Source organism: Pipistrellus hanaki (genome assembly GCF_964339955.1).
Source record: "Pipistrellus hanaki genome assembly, chromosome: 5".
NCBI classification, from domain to species: Eukaryota; Metazoa; Chordata; class Mammalia; order Chiroptera; family Vespertilionidae; genus Pipistrellus; species Pipistrellus hanaki.
In genome coordinates this window covers 80,793,012-80,809,685 of record NC_140507.1, presented here as the reverse complement: position 1 = coordinate 80,809,685, position 16,674 = coordinate 80,793,012, and the positions used below count along the sequence as shown (strand labels likewise).

The 16,674-nt window shown below is 59.8% G+C and overlaps 1 protein-coding gene across 6 annotated transcripts; it reads right to left on the bottom strand.

Moving 5' to 3' along the window:
* Window positions 1–14: 14 nt before the first annotated feature.
* On the bottom strand, window positions 15–16,320 carry SLC27A1 (solute carrier family 27 member 1). 6 transcript variants are annotated; one of them, XM_084885896.1, is made up of 13 exons: window positions 16,236–16,320; window positions 14,207–14,374; window positions 9,756–10,150; window positions 9,467–9,628; window positions 9,301–9,370; window positions 8,287–8,378; window positions 8,111–8,220; window positions 4,884–5,093; window positions 4,218–4,344; window positions 3,976–4,113; window positions 3,732–3,896; window positions 3,207–3,353; window positions 15–1,374 (listed from the first exon to the last, which is right to left on the bottom strand). In XM_084885896.1, the coding sequence occupies exons 1-13, from the start codon at window positions 16,283–16,285 to the stop codon at window positions 1,217–1,219; spliced, it is 1,992 nt and encodes a 663-aa protein (XP_084742022.1). In that variant the 5' UTR covers window positions 16,286–16,320; the 3' UTR covers window positions 15–1,216. The 6 variants fall into 6 exon arrangements, with proteins under 6 accessions (XP_084742022.1, XP_084742025.1, XP_084742026.1 ...); XM_084885899.1 differs by lacking the exon at window positions 16,236–16,320 and adding an exon at window positions 15,964–16,185; XM_084885900.1 differs by lacking the exon at window positions 16,236–16,320 and adding an exon at window positions 15,872–16,160.
* Between the last annotated feature and the right edge of the window lie 354 nt (window positions 16,321–16,674).

Below are 16,674 nucleotides of genomic sequence, written 5' to 3'. Positions count from 1 at the left end.
CAACTGGGCTCACATCGGGCATCGGATATTCCACAGCTTTATTTCTTAAACTCAACTCTAAAACAAAACCTTGGTGCTTGGAAAGGCCCATGAAAAACAATGCAGGGTCACTCGCTACTGGCCCTACTGCTTTGTTCTAGGTGCTGGCCGGTGCTGTTGGAGGGACTGACAGACAGACAGTCAGAGTGGCCAGCCCCAACAGGAGTACGGGATGAGATGAGCCACCAAGGCAGGCTGATTATCTAGAATGCCACCACCAGGGTCCAGGCGGTCATTAGCAAGGCCAGGAGGGACATTCAGTCACTGGAACCCCTGAGGCCATTTCGGATGCCACCAATGGCAGACCTCCCCCACCCCATTGCTGCCACTCCCATGGCCCCTCAGCAGCTACACTGGATGGGGACACCCAAGAAGCCTCTTCCAGGGTGAGCACCTGAGTGGTGGGCCAAGCAGCCACCCAGCACAGTCTTCAGGCGCTCTGTGCAGATGCCTGAACAGGGACCTCCAGGTAGAGGCACCATCCAAATGGTCACAGTCAACTCTGGCAGCGTCCAGGGCATCAGGAGAGGCAGGGGAGACCCACCAGGGACGGGAAGTGCAAAAGGCAACTGGTGTGGCCTCGGAGTGATTTCCAGCTGAGCCGGAGGTCCCTGCTGATGCCCCTGCACGGGGTGTGGAAAGCAGGCCAGTCCGGCTCCTCCATCTGGCAGGGCGGGCAGAGGGCCTGCCAGGATTTCACACGGGGCTGCACATCCTGGAACCGAGCAGCTGCAGGAAGACTGGCCTGGGTGGGGCTCCTTAAGGCACAGCTGAGGGGAAGTGGGAAGGCCCACTCTGGGTCTAAGGCTCAGAAGGGATGACAGATGGAGGCCCCGAGCAAGCGCTGGGTCCCGGGAAATGCTGCTCTGCTCTTCACAGGAGAACAGAGGGGAGAGGGGAGATGGAGGAAAAGAGGGGAAAGGTGAGGACGATGGGGACAGCAGGGAGGTCATGGCCAGGAAGCAGAGAGGAGAAAGAGACGCACGGACACAGCAGAAGACGGGCAGAGAGGGGCAAGGAGACAGCTCAGAGGACCAGGCAGGGGAGAATGAGGCCAGGGGAGACTCGGGCTCCTCCTGGGGTCCAGTTTCTCCGCCCCAGGACAGGGCAGGCTGTCGGTTCCAGCCCGCCTGGCTTGAGGGGGCCGACCAGGAGTCTGGCCAGCAAAGGAGGAGCTTCAAAGGGAGAAGGAACCCGAGCAGATTTGGGTGTAGACAGCCTGGTCCAGGGGCAGGTAGTGTCCCTGCTTCAGGTCCAGGAAGAAGAGCGGGTCTGAGGTCTGGGATGGGTCAAAGCTCTCGTGCTGCAGCCGTGTCTTCTGGATCTTGAAGGTGCCTGTGGGGGGCGGGCGGAGATGGGGTGAGGCAGGTGGCTTTCAGGAGCCCCCGACTCACCATCCTGTCCCGGGACTCCAGGCTTTTGCATATGCCCTCCCCTCGGCCTGGAACATTCTTCCCCATTTTGCCTGCCCAATTTCTCCTTGTCCTTCTGGCCCGAGCTTCATGTCCCCTCCTGCAAAGGGAGGCCTCTCTGACCGCCCTCATCACAGCCTGAGACTGTATGCTCCCTGCTGGCTACCTGTCCCTTCCCCCTCCCCCATCATGAGACCCAGGGAGACAGGGGTCTGTCACACAATAGGTCAGGGGTCAGCAACTTAAAGCCCAAGGACCAAATTCAATCCACCGCCTGTACAGTAAATAAAGTTTTATTGGCACAAAGCCATGCCCATTCACTTACACACTGTCTAGGCTGCTTCTGTACTACAGGGCAGACCAGAGTTGTTGGGGCAGAGAGTGTGTGGCCCAAAAAACTGAAAATATTTACTATCCAGGGTCTGAGAAAAAGTTTGCACTCCTGCAGTGGATGATTAAAGAAGGTTTTGTAAAAGGTAAGGATTGGGGTTAGTATTAAAAGCAAGGGAGAATACCTACGTGCTCTAGAGTTGGGAAGGTCTGTTTGTTGTCTTTTAAATATATATTTTTTATTTCAGAGAGGAAGGGAGAGGGAGAAAAAGACAGAAACATCAATGACAAGAGAGAATCATCAATCAGCTGTCCCCTGCACGCCCCACACTGAGGATCAAGCCAGTAACCAGGGCCTGTACCCTGACCGGGAATTGAACCATGACCTCCTGATTCATAGGCCGAAGCTCAACCACCAAGCTGCACAGGCCAGGCAAGTCTGTGTGTTTTTTTAAAAAAACAAATATTCAAAATCACAAACCATAAGGTTTTTTAAAAGGTTAAGTATGGCCCCAGCTCAGAGGTGAGCGCGTCGGCCTGTGCACTGAAGGGTTGTGGATTTGATTCCCGGTCAAGGGCACACGTACCTGGGTTACAAGTTCAATCCCAGGCCCCAGTCAGGGCCTGTGCAGGAGACAACCAATCAATGTCTCTCTCTCACATTGATGTTTCTCTCCCTCCCTCCCTCCATTCCTCTCTCTCTAAAAAATCAATGGAAAAAAATATCCCCGGGTGAGGAGTAACAAAATAAAAAAAAACAGCCCTAACTGGTTTGGCTCAGTGGGTAGAGCGTCGGCCTGTGAACTGAAGGGTCCCAGGTTCGATTCCGGTCAAGGGCATGTACCTTGGTTACGGGCACATCCCCAGTAGGGGGTGTGCAAGAGGCAGCTGATCGATGATTCTCTCTCACCGATGTTGCTAACTCTCTACCCCTCTCTCTTCCTCTCTGTAAAAAATCAATAAAATATGTATTTTTAAAAATAAAATAAAACAAAACCAAAAAGTTGTAAGTACATGAAAAAAAACTAAGTTTCTTTTCAACAAAGGCTACAGTGGACTAAGTTCACAGACTCCCAAATAGGAGAAGAGGCTTACAATGTCTGAAATTGTTAAGGAGTTAACATCCAGACCATTTTGAAGAATTCCCACAAATCAAAAAGAAAGAGTGAGGCAATACAAAGATGGTGAAATATCCTAGAAAGATCAGAGGCTTTGATCTGCTCAAACTTCCATAGGAAATTGCAGAAAATGAAGAGATGCTGAAAACGGAAGGATGTCTAGCGGGTTGGGAAAGAGGAATGGGAGCAAATATGTGAGTAAAACAGAGAGGGGTCCTGCACACGCCCACAGTGCCAGGAGGCGAGAACCATTATGGCAGACTGGTGCCTGAACCAGGACAGAGACGGGGCGGGGGGTGCGGCGAACCTGTGGTGTCCATCTGAGGCAGGAGGCGCAGGAAGATGGGCCGGGCGTAGGGTGCCAGCACCTTCTGCAGCTCCTGGTACAGTTCGTTGGGGCTCAGCTGGCCGTGGGGGTCTGCGATGGCCGCCATGCCTGCTTTGCCTTCTACTCCTGAAACAGAGGCTCAGTTGAGCACCATCCTCCGCCCACCATGGGACCAGACACTGACCACAGCAGCCCCTGGCCTCTGATCTCCGGTCCCTTCCACCGGGGCGAACACTGGCCAAAGCAGGACATTTTATTGAGCTCCTGCTACCCTCCTGCAACCCTGAGCCAGAGTCGCTTTCATGATCCCATTTTCTGGATGAGGAAACTGAGGCTCAAATCACATAAGAAGGGTGACTCCCGTTCCAATGGCACCCGCCCAGGCTGTTGCGTGCAGTTGTCCAGGATGTGTACTGCCCAAGGGCACCTGCACCTTCAGGCTCCTCCTGGCTGGGCTCCCATGGGGCCGCCGTACCCTAGGCCCGCCCCCACAGCCCCGCTTGCCTGGCACGGCCACCCCATACACGGCCACATCCGTCTGGCCCAGCAGGCGGCTTAGCACGCCCTCCACCTCGGTGGTGGACACGTTCTCCCCGCGCCAGCGGAAGGTGTCCCCGCTGCGGTCCCGGAAGTACATGTAGCCCAGCTCATCCATCACCAGCACGTCGCCTGGCGGAGGGGAGGGGAAGGTGAGATGACAGCCGCCGCCCCGCCCGCAGCCAGCCTGGCCCGGCCCCGGGGTGCACACCTGAGAGGTAGGCGCTGTCGCCCTTCCGGAAGACGCTGTGGGCGATCTTCTTGCTGGTGGCGCTCTCGCTGATGTAGCCGTCGAAGCGACGCAGTGGGTCCCGCTGGTTGATCTGGCCCACGAGGAGCCCGGGTTCCCCTGGGGAGGAGGCCACGCTCAGATGGCACCAGGAGGGCGGAGGGCGGAGGGCGGAGGGCGGCGGGCGGGGCCCAGCGCCGGGAGGACTGGGGGCGGCCGCGCACCTGTCCAGCAGGGGATGCAGAGGCCCTGGGCGTCCCGCAGGAGTTCCATGGTGTCCTCGTTGACCTTCACCAGCCGGATGGGGTACACGTAGGGCAGGATGCGGCTGTTGAAGCCACAGGAGCCCACCTGGAATGGGGAGAACGGAGTCGGAAGGAGCCCCAGGGTGGCAGTGTCCTCCCCATAACGCGTTCCCTTTCCTGCCCCAGGGCCTGGAGTAGCACCCTGTCACCCAGCTCTGGGACCCCGGGTGACCTGAAAAAGGGGGGATTGAGCAGAGATTTCCCTGGGACTCCTCCTCCCACCTCCGTCTCCCTTACGGTTGCAGACCTGCAGGCCTGCTGCCACTTCCCGGTTCACAAAACCCTTTACGTGGCTGGCGTGACCCTGGAACCACGGGTGTGTGTGTGGGAGGGGGGGCTGGCAGAGCCGCTGCTCGCTGCCCACAGCACGCCAGCCGCCGGCTCAGTCTGTGAGGTGGAAACGGAGGCAGCTGCCTGGCGCACACAGCCACTCCGTGGACTTGAACTCAGGAGTGACAGTTACGTGACTGTGCGCACTAGAAGAGGGCCCCGCATTGGGGGGCAGCCCAGAAGCCCCCTTCACCCGCCATGTGCTCCGGGCCAGTGACCCCCAAGCCCGGACTGGTGCTGGGCACCGCCGCTCACCTTCCCGTCCATGTTGGCGATGCTGCAGTTGCACTCGGTGGCCCCGTAGAACTCGCCGATCTGGCGCACCCCGAACCGCTCCGTGAACTCCTCCCAGATGGCGGGCCGCAGCCCGTTGCCCACGGCCAGGCGCACCCGGTGCTGCCGCTCCGCCTCCCGCACCGGCTGCTTCAGCAGGTACCGGCAGATCTCCCCGATGTACTGGACCACCTGGCAGAGGAGCACGCATGGAGCCTGACACCCAGGACAAGCCCCCATCTCCCCCCCGACTTCCTGGGCTAGGACAAAACGGCCCTAAGGTTAGTGACTGGGAAACAGCCCCGCCCTCCACAGGGGCCGCCACAGGCCTTCTGCGTAAAAGATGTATTGGGTTCCCCTGCGCCCTCCACCGTCTCTACCCCCATGCTGCTTCCTAGGGCACCTTACGTGCTGCACGCAGGCCCGAAGGTGAGCCTCAGCATCGACACCCCCAGCCCAACTCAGCCCAGAGCCCATGTGCTCTACTCTGTCCCCCCGAGCCTGGCCAGTGGAATCCAGTCAGCCCACAGCACGGCCCCTGGGGCGGCACCACTACCAGGCATGTACTCTGTGCTGCCTCTGAATCACAGCAGCCCGGCCCCACCCAGCTGCCCTCCAAGTCACCTGCTCCCCAGCGCCCTCTGCAGGGAGCACCTGGACAGGAGCTGGGAGCTGATCATCAGCCTGAGACCCCCAGCTGGGACACCGCTGCGTCAGGGTAATTTTGTACAACCAACTAAGCCACGCCTGCTTAACCACTTTATTTATTTACTTTTTTGTTAATTCTCACCCGAGGATAATTTTTCCATTGAGGGAGGGAGGGAGGGAGGAAGGAAGGAAAGGAAAGGAAACAGGGAAGGAGGGAAGCAGCATTATAAAAGAGACACATCGACTGGTTGTCTTCCCCATGCTCTCTGACCGGGTCCAGGGATGAAACCTGCAACCCAGGTATATGCCCTTGACTGGGAATCAAACCCGCAACCCTTTAGTGCTCTGGCCAGTTGTTCTAACCACTGCAAGAACACCGACCAGGGCAGGGCTTAACCATTTTTAAATATATATATTTTTATTGATTTCAGAGAGGAAGGCAGAGGGAGAGAGAGAAACATCAATGATGAGAATCACTGATTGGCTGCCTTCTGCTTGCCCCATACTGGCAAATCAAGCCCATAACCAGAGCATGTGCCCTTGACCAGAATCAAACCTGGGACCACAGGCCCACACTCTATGCACTTACGTTATAGCCAAACCGGTTAGGGCAGTGGCCGGCAAACTCATTAGTCACCAGAGCCAAATATCAACAGTACAACGATTGAAATTTCTTTTGAGAGCCACATTTTTTAAACTTAAACTTTTTCTAACATCACTTCTTCAAAATAGACTCACTCAGGCTGGGGTATTTTGTGGAAGAGCCACACTCAAGGGGCCAAACAGCCACATGTGGCTCGGGAGCCGCAGTTTGCTGACCATGCGGTTAGGGCATGGGCTTAACCATTTTCAAGTGAACAGTTCAGTGGCATAAAGCACATTCACACTGTTCAACAACTATCTCACCATCCATCTCCAGAACTTTCTCATCTTCCCAAACTAAAAAACCCATCTCCATTAAACATGAACTCCTCACCCCCAACCCCCACCGCTGGCACCCACTATCCTAACTGTATCTGTGAATCTGACTACTCTACAGACTTCCTCAAGTGGAATCACACGGTGTTTGCCCCTTTGTGCCTGGCTTAGTCACTTAGCACAATGTCCTCAGGGTTCACGCACGCTATAGCACGTGTCAGAATTCCCGCCCCTTTATGGCTGAATAATATTCTGCTGCGTGGATGGACCACAGCTGCTTCTCCATTCATCTGTCCACGGACACTTGGGTTGCTTCCATGTTTCAGCTCTTGTGAATAATGCTGCTATGAACACGGGTACACAGACAACTCTTTGACACTCTGCTTTTAAATCCTTTGTTTTAAAATCAGTTTTTCGGACACCATCAGCCACACAGTGTATCGTTCCATTTACAGGGAATTTCCAGAACAGGCAAATGCACAGAAACAGAAAGCAGATTAGTGGTTGCCAGGGGCGGGGGGGGGAGTGATGCTCATGGGTACAGATTTTCCTTTCGGGGTGATGAAATGTTCTGGAATGAGATAGCGGTGATGGTTGCACAACATTGTGAAGGAACTAGACAATGAATTGTTCACTTTAAAGGCTAGTTTTATGTTATGTGAATTTCATCTCTCAGAGGTGTTACTGAAACATCTATGCAGGAAGCATGCTGCTGTCGGGCGGCTTCACATGCTGCAGGAGGAGGGACTGGGGTCTGGGGTCTGGGTGGGGAGGAGGAGGCAGTGACAGGTGCTCAGGAATCCCTCTACTTTCCTGTCCACATGTATATGCATCTGCAACTCTCAGTAAGTAAGGTGCAAATCCAGACTGTCTGCATTTCCAGATTCAGATTAGCAATGTCCCCCAAGACCTCAGCCCAAGCGGAGACGAGTAAGTCATTGTCCCTGCAGGAGCCCTGCCCAGCTCTGTGGCCCGGGAGAGTGGCTGAACTCGCTGGGCCCTCCTGTCCACTGTGGGATGGCACCTGCCAACTCGCCAGCCCCATTCTCTCTCCCCGCTCCCCCTCCCTCTTCCGGGAGAAAGGGGTTAGCACCTGTATTTCCACCCCCATCACTCCCATGTGAAACCCCCTCCTGGAGGGGGCGGGGAGGGAGGGATGTGTCTTAGCCTGCCTGCTGTCAGGAACAGAAAATGTCCTCCATGTCTACGGCCATACCACCCTGAACGCGCCCAATCTCTTCAGAAAATGTCCTCCATCTCTGCCTCACGCGCACCCCACCTGGAAGACCCCACGCCTGTGGCCTTAAATATTAAGTAGCCCAGGGTGGAGACTGAGCCCGCTGGTCTCATTTCCATCCAGCCACCTGCCGGGAACCGGAGGGCTGAGGGGCCCAGGGCACAGGGAAGTAGGGCCTCAGGGAGTTCACACAACTTGGGGCCCGATTGCAGTTACACTGCAAGCCTTAGTTTCCCTGTATGCAATCCTCATATGCAAACGGGTGTATGTCTCTGCCCACTCCCCACATGGACAAAGGGTTAGCCCTGGCTGGACAGAGCTCAAGAAACCCTCTGCCCCATCAGGAGCCCTGGCGGGGGTGGAGAGTGGGCCACCGTGACGGAGGACCAGGGAGGGGCGGGCTGACCGTGCAGTTGTGCTTGACGCAGTCGTCCCAGAAGCGGCTGGCGGAGAACTTCTTGCGGAGGACGACCGTCATCCCGTAGATGAGGCACTGGCCCACGCCCATGATGTTCCCTGCAGAGGGCAAGCTTGGTGAGGGGTCCCCATCCCCCGCCCTGCCCCCCCAGCACCCCCATGTACCTGCGGAGTGATACAGGGGCAGGCAGTCGTAGAGCACGTCGGAGGGGCCCATGCTGTAGGCGTGGTGGCCAAAGGCGGCGATGCGGTAGTACCTGTGAGGCAGGCGGGGGGGCAGGGCTGGGACCTACATCCTCCAGGCCGGGAGTGAGGGTGCTGGGAGCCGTGGACACAGCGGCAAGCCGGGCTGAGCCAGCCCAGTCCCCAGGCTTGCAGGCTGGCGGAGGCACAGGCAGCAGAGAGAGAGCTCTCCGTGGTGCTGTGTGCCCTGGAGGACGTAGGGGCTGAGGGACAGAGGGGCTGACGGTGACACAGCCAGGGAGGGTGGGGAAGTGGCACCCTCAAGAGGGTTTCTTGAACTCTGTCCAGCCAGGGCTAACCCTTTGCCCATATGGGGAGTGGGCAGAGACATACACCCGTTTGCATATGAGGATTGCATACAGGGAAACTAATGCTTGCAGTGTAACTGCAATCGGGCCCCAAGCTAAGGCCTGGCGAGGAGCTGAGGGGCGAGCTGGGAGGGGCAGGCAGGCAGCGGGCTTAGCACCTGTAAGGCCCGGAGCCCAGAGGACCTGGCCAGACTGGGGAAATGTGAGTGGCTGAGAAGACAGTGAGCGAGGGAAGGAAAGGAAGAAAGCATCAGAGAGGCGGCAGGGCCCCACAGCACGAGTGGGGTTTTATTCTGAAGCCACGGCAGGTACAGGCGTCCTGGCACAGGGGAGGTCTGAGTTAAGACTTTAGGCCTTCGGTGGCCACCGAGGGGAGCAGAACCATCGGGGGCAGGAGCGGGGGCAGAGGATGCTAACGAGGGGCTGGGGCAGGTCCGGGCAGAGTGGGGGGCGTGGAGGACCTGGACAGACTGAGGGGCGGGCCCGCTGACGGGCTGGATGTGGGGAAGAGGTGGGGTAATGGGGAGCCCTGAGCACAGGAACAGGCGGTGGGTTTTGTGCGGCTGGGGAATCGGGCTGCAGAGACGACCTGGCGTCACCCTCCGGACGGGCGCCCCGCGCCCCTCACCTGCTGTGCACGACGATGGCGGCCTTGGGTAGCCCCGTGGTCCCCGACGTGTAGATGTAGAAGAGTCGATCTGCGGGAGGGGAGGGTGTTGGCGACCAGGTGCCGGGAAGGTGGGGGGAGGACAGAGTGGGCACTGGTGGGAAGAGGGGCCCCGCCTGGGACTCACCATCCATGCCCTTCCCGGGGGACTGGGCCAGGGGGGCCGTGGATGCCTCCTTCAGCAGCGGGTCCAGCAGCTGGGTGTCCGGCCAGCTGCCCTCAGGGCCCAAGTCTCCGGAGCAGAACTTGAGCAGACTCTTCCCCAGCTGCCCACTCACCTCAGCCACCTCTGCAGCCCAACACAGACGTGTCACGGTCAGGGGCGGGCAGGCCCCTCCCCAGGGCCGGGGAGCACCGTTTCCTGGCCCCGAGCCGCCACGGGCCCTGCCCAGGGTGATGCCCGCGCCCAGCCTCACCTGCGGCCAGCTCCCCTCCGAAGATGAGGGCCTTGGCGCCCGAGGTGCCCAGGCAGAAGGCCAGGGGCTCGCGCCGCAGGTTGACATTGAGCAGCGCGGCCTCCACCCCCGCCTTGGCCAGGCCCAGCCACAGGCCCACAAACTCGGGCCGGCCCTCCAGGAAGATGGCCACCACGTCCCCCGGCCCGAGGCCCCGCTGCTGGAAGACGTTGGCCACGGCATTGGAGTAGGCGTCCAGCTGCGCGAAGGTCCAGCTCACGCCGCTGCCCGCGTCCACCAGGGCCAGCCGGTCGGGCTGCTGCCGCGCCACCGCCTCGAAGATGCCCGGGATGGTGTGGTGCGCCCGCTGGTGCCGCCGCAGCTCCAGGCGCACTCTGATCAGCACGGAGAGGCCGCTGGGGGGAGGGGCGGAGGGAACCGTTACTGGTACCTGGCCAGGCCCCCGGGAGACCCCCAAGCCCCTGTGCCACATCTGAGAGAGTGGAAGGAAAGGTCCCTGTACCCCCGAGATCAGGGAGGGTTCAGGAGGACCCTTTGGTTGGTGGGCTTTTCAGAGCTAAGGTCCACCTGCCGACCAGCCCAGAAAGCAGCAGGTTCCCATGGGTGGCAGGCCCAGTAGTGCAGATCAATCTTCCTCCACCCGCTCTCTGTGACCCTGAGGGAGCCGAGGCCTCATCCTGCCTTTGTTTCTCTCCTTCGGGACGTCCCGAGCACACCTCGCTGGACTCCTCAGGCTCCATCTGCCCCAACCAGACCCCGGGGCCCAGCCATGCGCTGGACGGCTGCTCCACCCCCAGTCACTCAATGTCAACAGGCCGGGGAGGGTGGCTTCTCCCAGGCGGCCTGTTGTCAAGGGGGGCGGGGGGATACAACTCAATGAGCACTTGGAGCAGGTTCGTCTCACTAAGCATCCTTGCCACCTCCCCCAGGAAGCCTTCCGGGGGGTCAGCCCTTGCACTGTGCCTGCTGCTCCCCATCACAGCATACAGTCCCCAAACGGGGCCAAACGTGGTCAGATTCACATAAGAGGGGAGAGTCATTCTGGGCAAAGAAGGGGAAATGCAGACAGTGGGCAGGCTGCTGCCACTTGAGTAGTAGGCTTAGTCTTTCACCCCAAAGCTTGTATGACTTAAATAAAAGTAAAAATCACAAATGAAAGTAGAAAGATGAGAGAGAGCACCAGGTGAGGAGAAGGATGGAGAATGTGCACATCTGTGGGCATGAAGAACAGACGAGGTCTGCATGGATTCCCATAACCATATCTTGGGAAAGAGATACTGAGGAGGGAACTGCAGGGCTGGGGCAGCAGAGAGGGCAGCTTTCACTGCACACCCCTCTAGAACATTCATGTGTTGTGTATTAACTATTATCAAAAACAAGAATGCAAAACATTAAAAGTTAGTTGTTTATACATCCATCTTCCTGGTCAGATCCCCAGCGCTCATCCATTCAACTAATAAATAGAATAGCTGCCAAAACCAGTTTGGCTCAGTGGACAGCGTGTCGGCCTGTGGACTGAAAGGTTTCCGGTTCAATTCCGGTCAAGGGCATGTACCTTGGTTGCAGGCACATCCACAGTAGGGGGTGTGCAAGAGGCAGCTGATCGATGATTCTCTCTCATTGATGTTTCTAACTCTCTATTCCTCTCTTCCTCTCTGTAAAAAATCAATAAAATATATATTTTAAAAAAATAGAGTAGCTAAGATGAGCAGCCTTTGCACTGTGATGAGCACTCTGCCAACTGTATGGTCACCTTCCAAAGTTGGGTCCTAAGATCCCGCTTTGTCAGATGAATGAGCTGAGAGTGCAGGGAGGTAAATTAACACTCCTGAGACCACAGGTCACAGTCAGGGACAGAATGACCCCTGGCACGGTCCCTAGGCTCCTCCTCGGGCTGGCCCAGCGGCAGGCCACGTGCCCACGGTGCACACAGCAGTTGCTCAATTCACACTTCTTGAAAGACTGTTCTTACAGATGAAGGAACTGGGACGCAAAGAGCAATGATCCAAGGGCCAGCAGGGCACAGAGCCAACGTTCTGTGCTGACTCTGACCACCAAGCTGGTAAACATCGGCTTACAGAGCCACCCGGGCACCCACGCTGGCCGAGGGCCGTCGGCAGCCACACATCTGAACGCCTCCGTGAGCCAGCTCTCCTCTGAGAGCCTCCCTGACAGAGCATCCGGAGAACTCCGTGAGGTGATCCTTGTGCAACAGCCGTGGGGAGGGGGCACCAGCAAGGTGTGGAACCACAGAAAGCGGCCCCTGCCTGGGGCTGCCCGTCCACAGACAATTCAGCCAGAAACAGGAACTGAGGCTGTGGCTGGCCGCACTCAGGGAGGGTCCCACCCGCTCAGCTGTCACCGCCCGTCCTGCGCTGCCCCGGGCTCCCTGAAGCACACCCACAGGCAGGCAGTGGGCGCCGGCCCTCAGCTCCGGCCACAAGCCTGGGCAGGAGCCCAAGCACCCCCACCCTGGGGACAAAGAGGCCACTCTCCGCCTCTGAGTGCTTCCCAAGGCCTCTTCTCACCCCTCTGCTCCTGGGCCGCCTTCTGTCTCCCCGGGGCGAGAAGAGACCAATGAGGTTACGTGTGGTCAGATCTCAGGCCACAATTACAAGAAGCACTGGTCAGGGTGCTTAGGTATTTCCTGAAGCCCGGGTCTAAACACACCACGGGCACAGCATAGCAGCTGAACACACGGACGCCGAAGCCCTGCCCTTCCCGGGCTGTGTGTTCCTGGGCAAACGTATTCACCTCTCTGTGCCCTGGCTGACCAACCTGTAAAATAGGTTTCAGAAGCACTTCTTCTTACAGGGCTAAGAGAGGGCATTAGGACAAAGCCTGATGCAGGGAGTGGGCGATTCAAGCCGCATTAGTTACTGCAGCATAACAAATTCCTCCCAAAACTAACACCGGAAGCAACAAACATCTGTTATCTCCAGTTCCGGTGCGTCAGGAATCCGGGAGTGGTTTCGCAGGGAGTGGTCTGGCTTGGGGTCTCTCGTGAGGCTACCATCAAGGTGTCAGCTGGGGCTGAGCTCATCTAGAGGTTTTACTGGAAGAGAATTCGCTCCCAAGTTCATTTACGTGGGTGTCTCCACGGGCTGCCTCGCATGTGGCAGCCAGCCTCTCCCACAGGGGCAGCCCAAGCGAGAGCCCTCTGCGGGGAAGCCAGTCTTTTTGGTTATCTAAGTGCAGGGGTACTGTCCTGGCACCTCTGCTGTGTGCCATTCATTAGCAGTGAATCACTAGGCCCAGCCCCTGGCACGGTCCCCAAGGAAGGGGATCTGATAAGAGCATGAAATCCAGGAGGAGGGGCCACACGCAAGGCTGCCTCCTACAGAAAAGTGTGTCAAGTCCAGTGTCAGGGACTCAGAGTCAGGGGACAGGGCCAGGCATGGATACACCCAGTTCCATGGGGCAGAGCTAGGGCTGTGGCAAGCCCAAGGAGGTAGGGAGGGCCTGCCGGCCATGCTCCTGGGTGTGTGACCCTCCGTGGAGGCCAGGGCCACAGGCCCCACCTGGGCTCCCCAGTCCCCAAGGGGCGAGGACACCTGTGAAGGCATCGGGTCCACAGGCCCATAGCAGGCGCTCAACCCTCTCCCAATATGGGGGCTGCTGAGATTTGCTCTGATGGAACCTCCAGCAATACCTGTTACACACGAAGACTCCAACAGCCCCTGAGCAAGACCCTCAGAGACCCAGACACCCGCACACGACACCAGCACCCTCTCCCCAGAGACCCCAGCCTCCGGAGACCACCAAACAGGCCGCAGAACACACAGCAGCCGCTGCCAGACCCTGAGCGACCCCCACGTCCCGCACAGACCGCAGACTCTCCGAGAGCACCTGTACATGGTCACAGAGGAACCCGTAACTGGCTCAGAGGAGGCACACCCTTCAAAGACCTTAAATGTCCTTTGTAGATGCCTCAAGAAGCCCTTTCCATCCTTCTCCAAAAACCCCACATGGACCCAAAGTGTCCAGTCAGTCTGGACAGCCTCCAGAAACTACTGAGCCGCCCCTGTGAGCCCCTGGGAACCTACCAGAGTCCCCCAAGGGCCCTCAGAGGCCTCCCACAGTCACCAAGGCCCCGCCCCCAAACACCCACAGCCTCACAACCAGCCCCAGTTCTCCTACCAACTGCCCACAGACTGCCCCCCAAGTTCCCCTCGAGCTCACTCGGGTCTCCCACGTGACCTCAAGAACCCTGAAACCTACTCATGTCCCTCCAGAGACCCTCAAGCGGCCACCTGCAAGTCCCCTCATTTCCCGACCCGTCCCTCCGTCAGGCCCGGCCCACCCCGCCCCGCCCCCGCTTGTAACCCCTCCCCACGGGCCCTGGGGGCCCCCGCGCCGCCCCAGCAGCCCTCTCCGTCTGCCCCCACCCGGGAGCGGGGCCGGGGCCGGGGCCGGGGCCGGGGCCGGGGCCGGGGCGGGGTTGCACTCACAACAGGTCCCGCCTCGCGGTCTTGCAGACGATGCGCAGGAAACGCCAGCCGCCGCCGCCCACGTACACGCCGAGCGCCGCCGCCACGCTCCAGGTCCACGGCAGCCCGAGCAGCCACAGCAGCCCCAGCGACGCCACGGAGGCCGTGCCCGCGCCGGGAGCCCGCATCCTGCGGAGCGGAGAGCGCTGAGGCTGCGGCCGCGCAGGTCCCGCCCCCGGCCTCTCAGACCCGCCCCTCAGCCGCCCAGGCCCCGCCCCCGGCCACGAAGGCCACGCCCCCAGGCCCCGGGACCGCCCTCTCCTCCGGCCCCCAAGGCTGATCCAAGGGCCAGCAGGGCACAGAGACAAGGTCCTGTGCACAGAGCCGAGGCCAATCCCGGACTTGGGGCGAGGTCTGGCTCGGAGCAGCCTAACCAGCCCCCACCCCATCCCGGGCCAGGGCCCCAGCAGGCCCCCCGTGGGCACAGGCCTCCCGCTCCCTGCCCGGCCCACATCGCTCCGCCAGTTAGCTCACGCACAGGCCATGCCCCGCGCTCAGCTCTCCCACCTTCCTTCACTGCCAACCGCACCCCGTGCGGGGACCTCGCTGTGGAGCCCCAGGCCCCAGCTCCGCGCTCAGGACGCAGCCCCAAAGCCTGGCTGCACCCTGCCCTTCCCCGTCCCTCGACCAGGCCGCGACCCCCCGCCACGACCTAGGACTCGTCCCTACTTCGCGTCCCGAACCGAACCAGTCCGGCCCCAAGTCCCGGGTCTTCCCGAACGCCCCGCCTCCGCCACCCGCCACTCACTGGACCCCGCCCCACTCCGGGCCTCTAGCCCGACCCCCCGCCCAAGCCCCCGCCCACCCGGGACCGGACCCGCCCCCGGATCCGGACCCGGCCCGCATTCCAGCTACAGGTTCCATCCCTGGCCCCCGGCCCCGGGCTCCCGGCCCCCGGCCCCCCGCTGCGGCCGTTCCCCCTCCAGGACCCTCTCCGCCCCACCGGCGCCCAGCCTCACCCAGAGCCCCTCTTCCTACCAGTCTGGCTGGGAGCTCCGGGGCCGCGGAGCCCAGGCCCGCCCCCTTCCGGAGGCCACGACCATAAAGAGGGCCCCCGGGCCAGTGGAGCGGCGGCTAACGAGACCCTGGGGCTAGAACAGCCGGCGAAGCCGCCGCCGTCTCCTTGACAACCAAACTCCATCCGCCCCCGCACTGCCCGCCGGGCCAGCACGTGCGTCCCGCGGCCGGGGGCGTGGCTTCCGGGCGTCCGAACCCCTCCCACCCCACCCCGCCCCCGCCCCTACCCACCCCCGCCCCCTGTCATCCTGGATTCCTGCACCCGGGAGCTGGGAAGTCCCAGTTCAGGATCCGGGCCTGCCTGCACTGGACTCCTGCCGCAGCTTGTTCTAAATACAAGCCCCAGAGCCTCTTGGCTTTCAAACACACATTCCAATGACCTTGGGAGTCCTCCACGCACAGCCCGGGGCCTTAGAAGTTGCTAAATCCAAACCTCACCTTGGCCTGAAAGATGTTACAAGGACCCAGCTAATCCCAAATCTGTACCCCAAAATCTTGTCAGATGGTCCCGTGTAACACCCCAGGAGCTCAGGGAGAACAAAACCCACACGCCAGGTCCCCACCCTCCCACAGGACTCCTTATTGGCACCTGAAGATCCTAATGCTCACCCAGAGGCCCCCAAACAGCCTCCTGATCAGATGGGGGCGGGGGGGGGGGGCAGCGCCGGCCTGGCTGTCCAATACCCTGTTTCCTGGCTGACCTGGAGCTGCTCACTGAGCCTCAGTCCCGGCTGCTCCCTCGTGGGCTCCAGAAGCTCAGGCAGGAGGCAGGAGGCAGGCAGAAACAACCTGTCCAAAGCTGGTCCCAGCTAGCGGACCTTCCGGAGGGCCTCTGTGTTTTGCAGACTCCTGGGTCCTGCTTCCCTGCACACTGTGCCCACGAGGGCCTCTGCCCTATCCCTCTCTCCAAGCTCCCCCTCCTCTGCCCGCCTGCCCACCCCACCCAGCTTGTTTTCTTCCCTGCTTGGCAGACCTTTTCAGTGCGATCCTTGGAAGAAGGCCTGGGCCTGTTTCCAGAGCCATTTGGAGGACAAGGCTTGGCAGGCGCTCACAGGCTTTCTTTCCCCCCACCCCCCAACCAACCCTCCACGCTGTCATTGGTTCCTGCTGGCCTTCCAGGGTGGGTGGAATGGGTTTGAGGAGACAAATCCCCAGGACAGGCCCAGAACAAGGACCAGTAACTCTAGCTGCACTCTTATCCTGCCAGGTAACCCTGGTGATCACCCACATTTTACAGATAAAAAAAAAAACCAAGCACTGGAGCTGTCACGCCAGCTCAGAGTCGAGATTCATTCATTCATTCACAAATGTGGGCAGAAAGCTCGTCCTCCCTCCTCCTTCACTTTCCTTCTTCTCAACACTTCTCTGTCCCTTGCTGCGACTTGCCCAGATTTCCCTCTTCTCCCCTGCCT

Coding starts and splice junctions, on each gene's coding strand:
- SLC27A1 (XM_084885897.1), bottom strand. CDS start 15,288: ATGGTCGTGGCCTCCGGAAGGGGGCGGGCCTGGGCTCCGCGGCCCCGG. Junction 9,629..9,755: donor CGGAGGGGAGCTGGCCGCAG/GTGAGGCTGGGC, acceptor GTTGGGCTGCAG/AGGTGGCTGAGGTGAGTGGG. Junction 3,897..3,975: donor CGACAGCGCCTACCTCTCAG/GTGTGCACCCCG, acceptor CCCCTCCGCCAG/GCGACGTGCTGGTGATGGAT.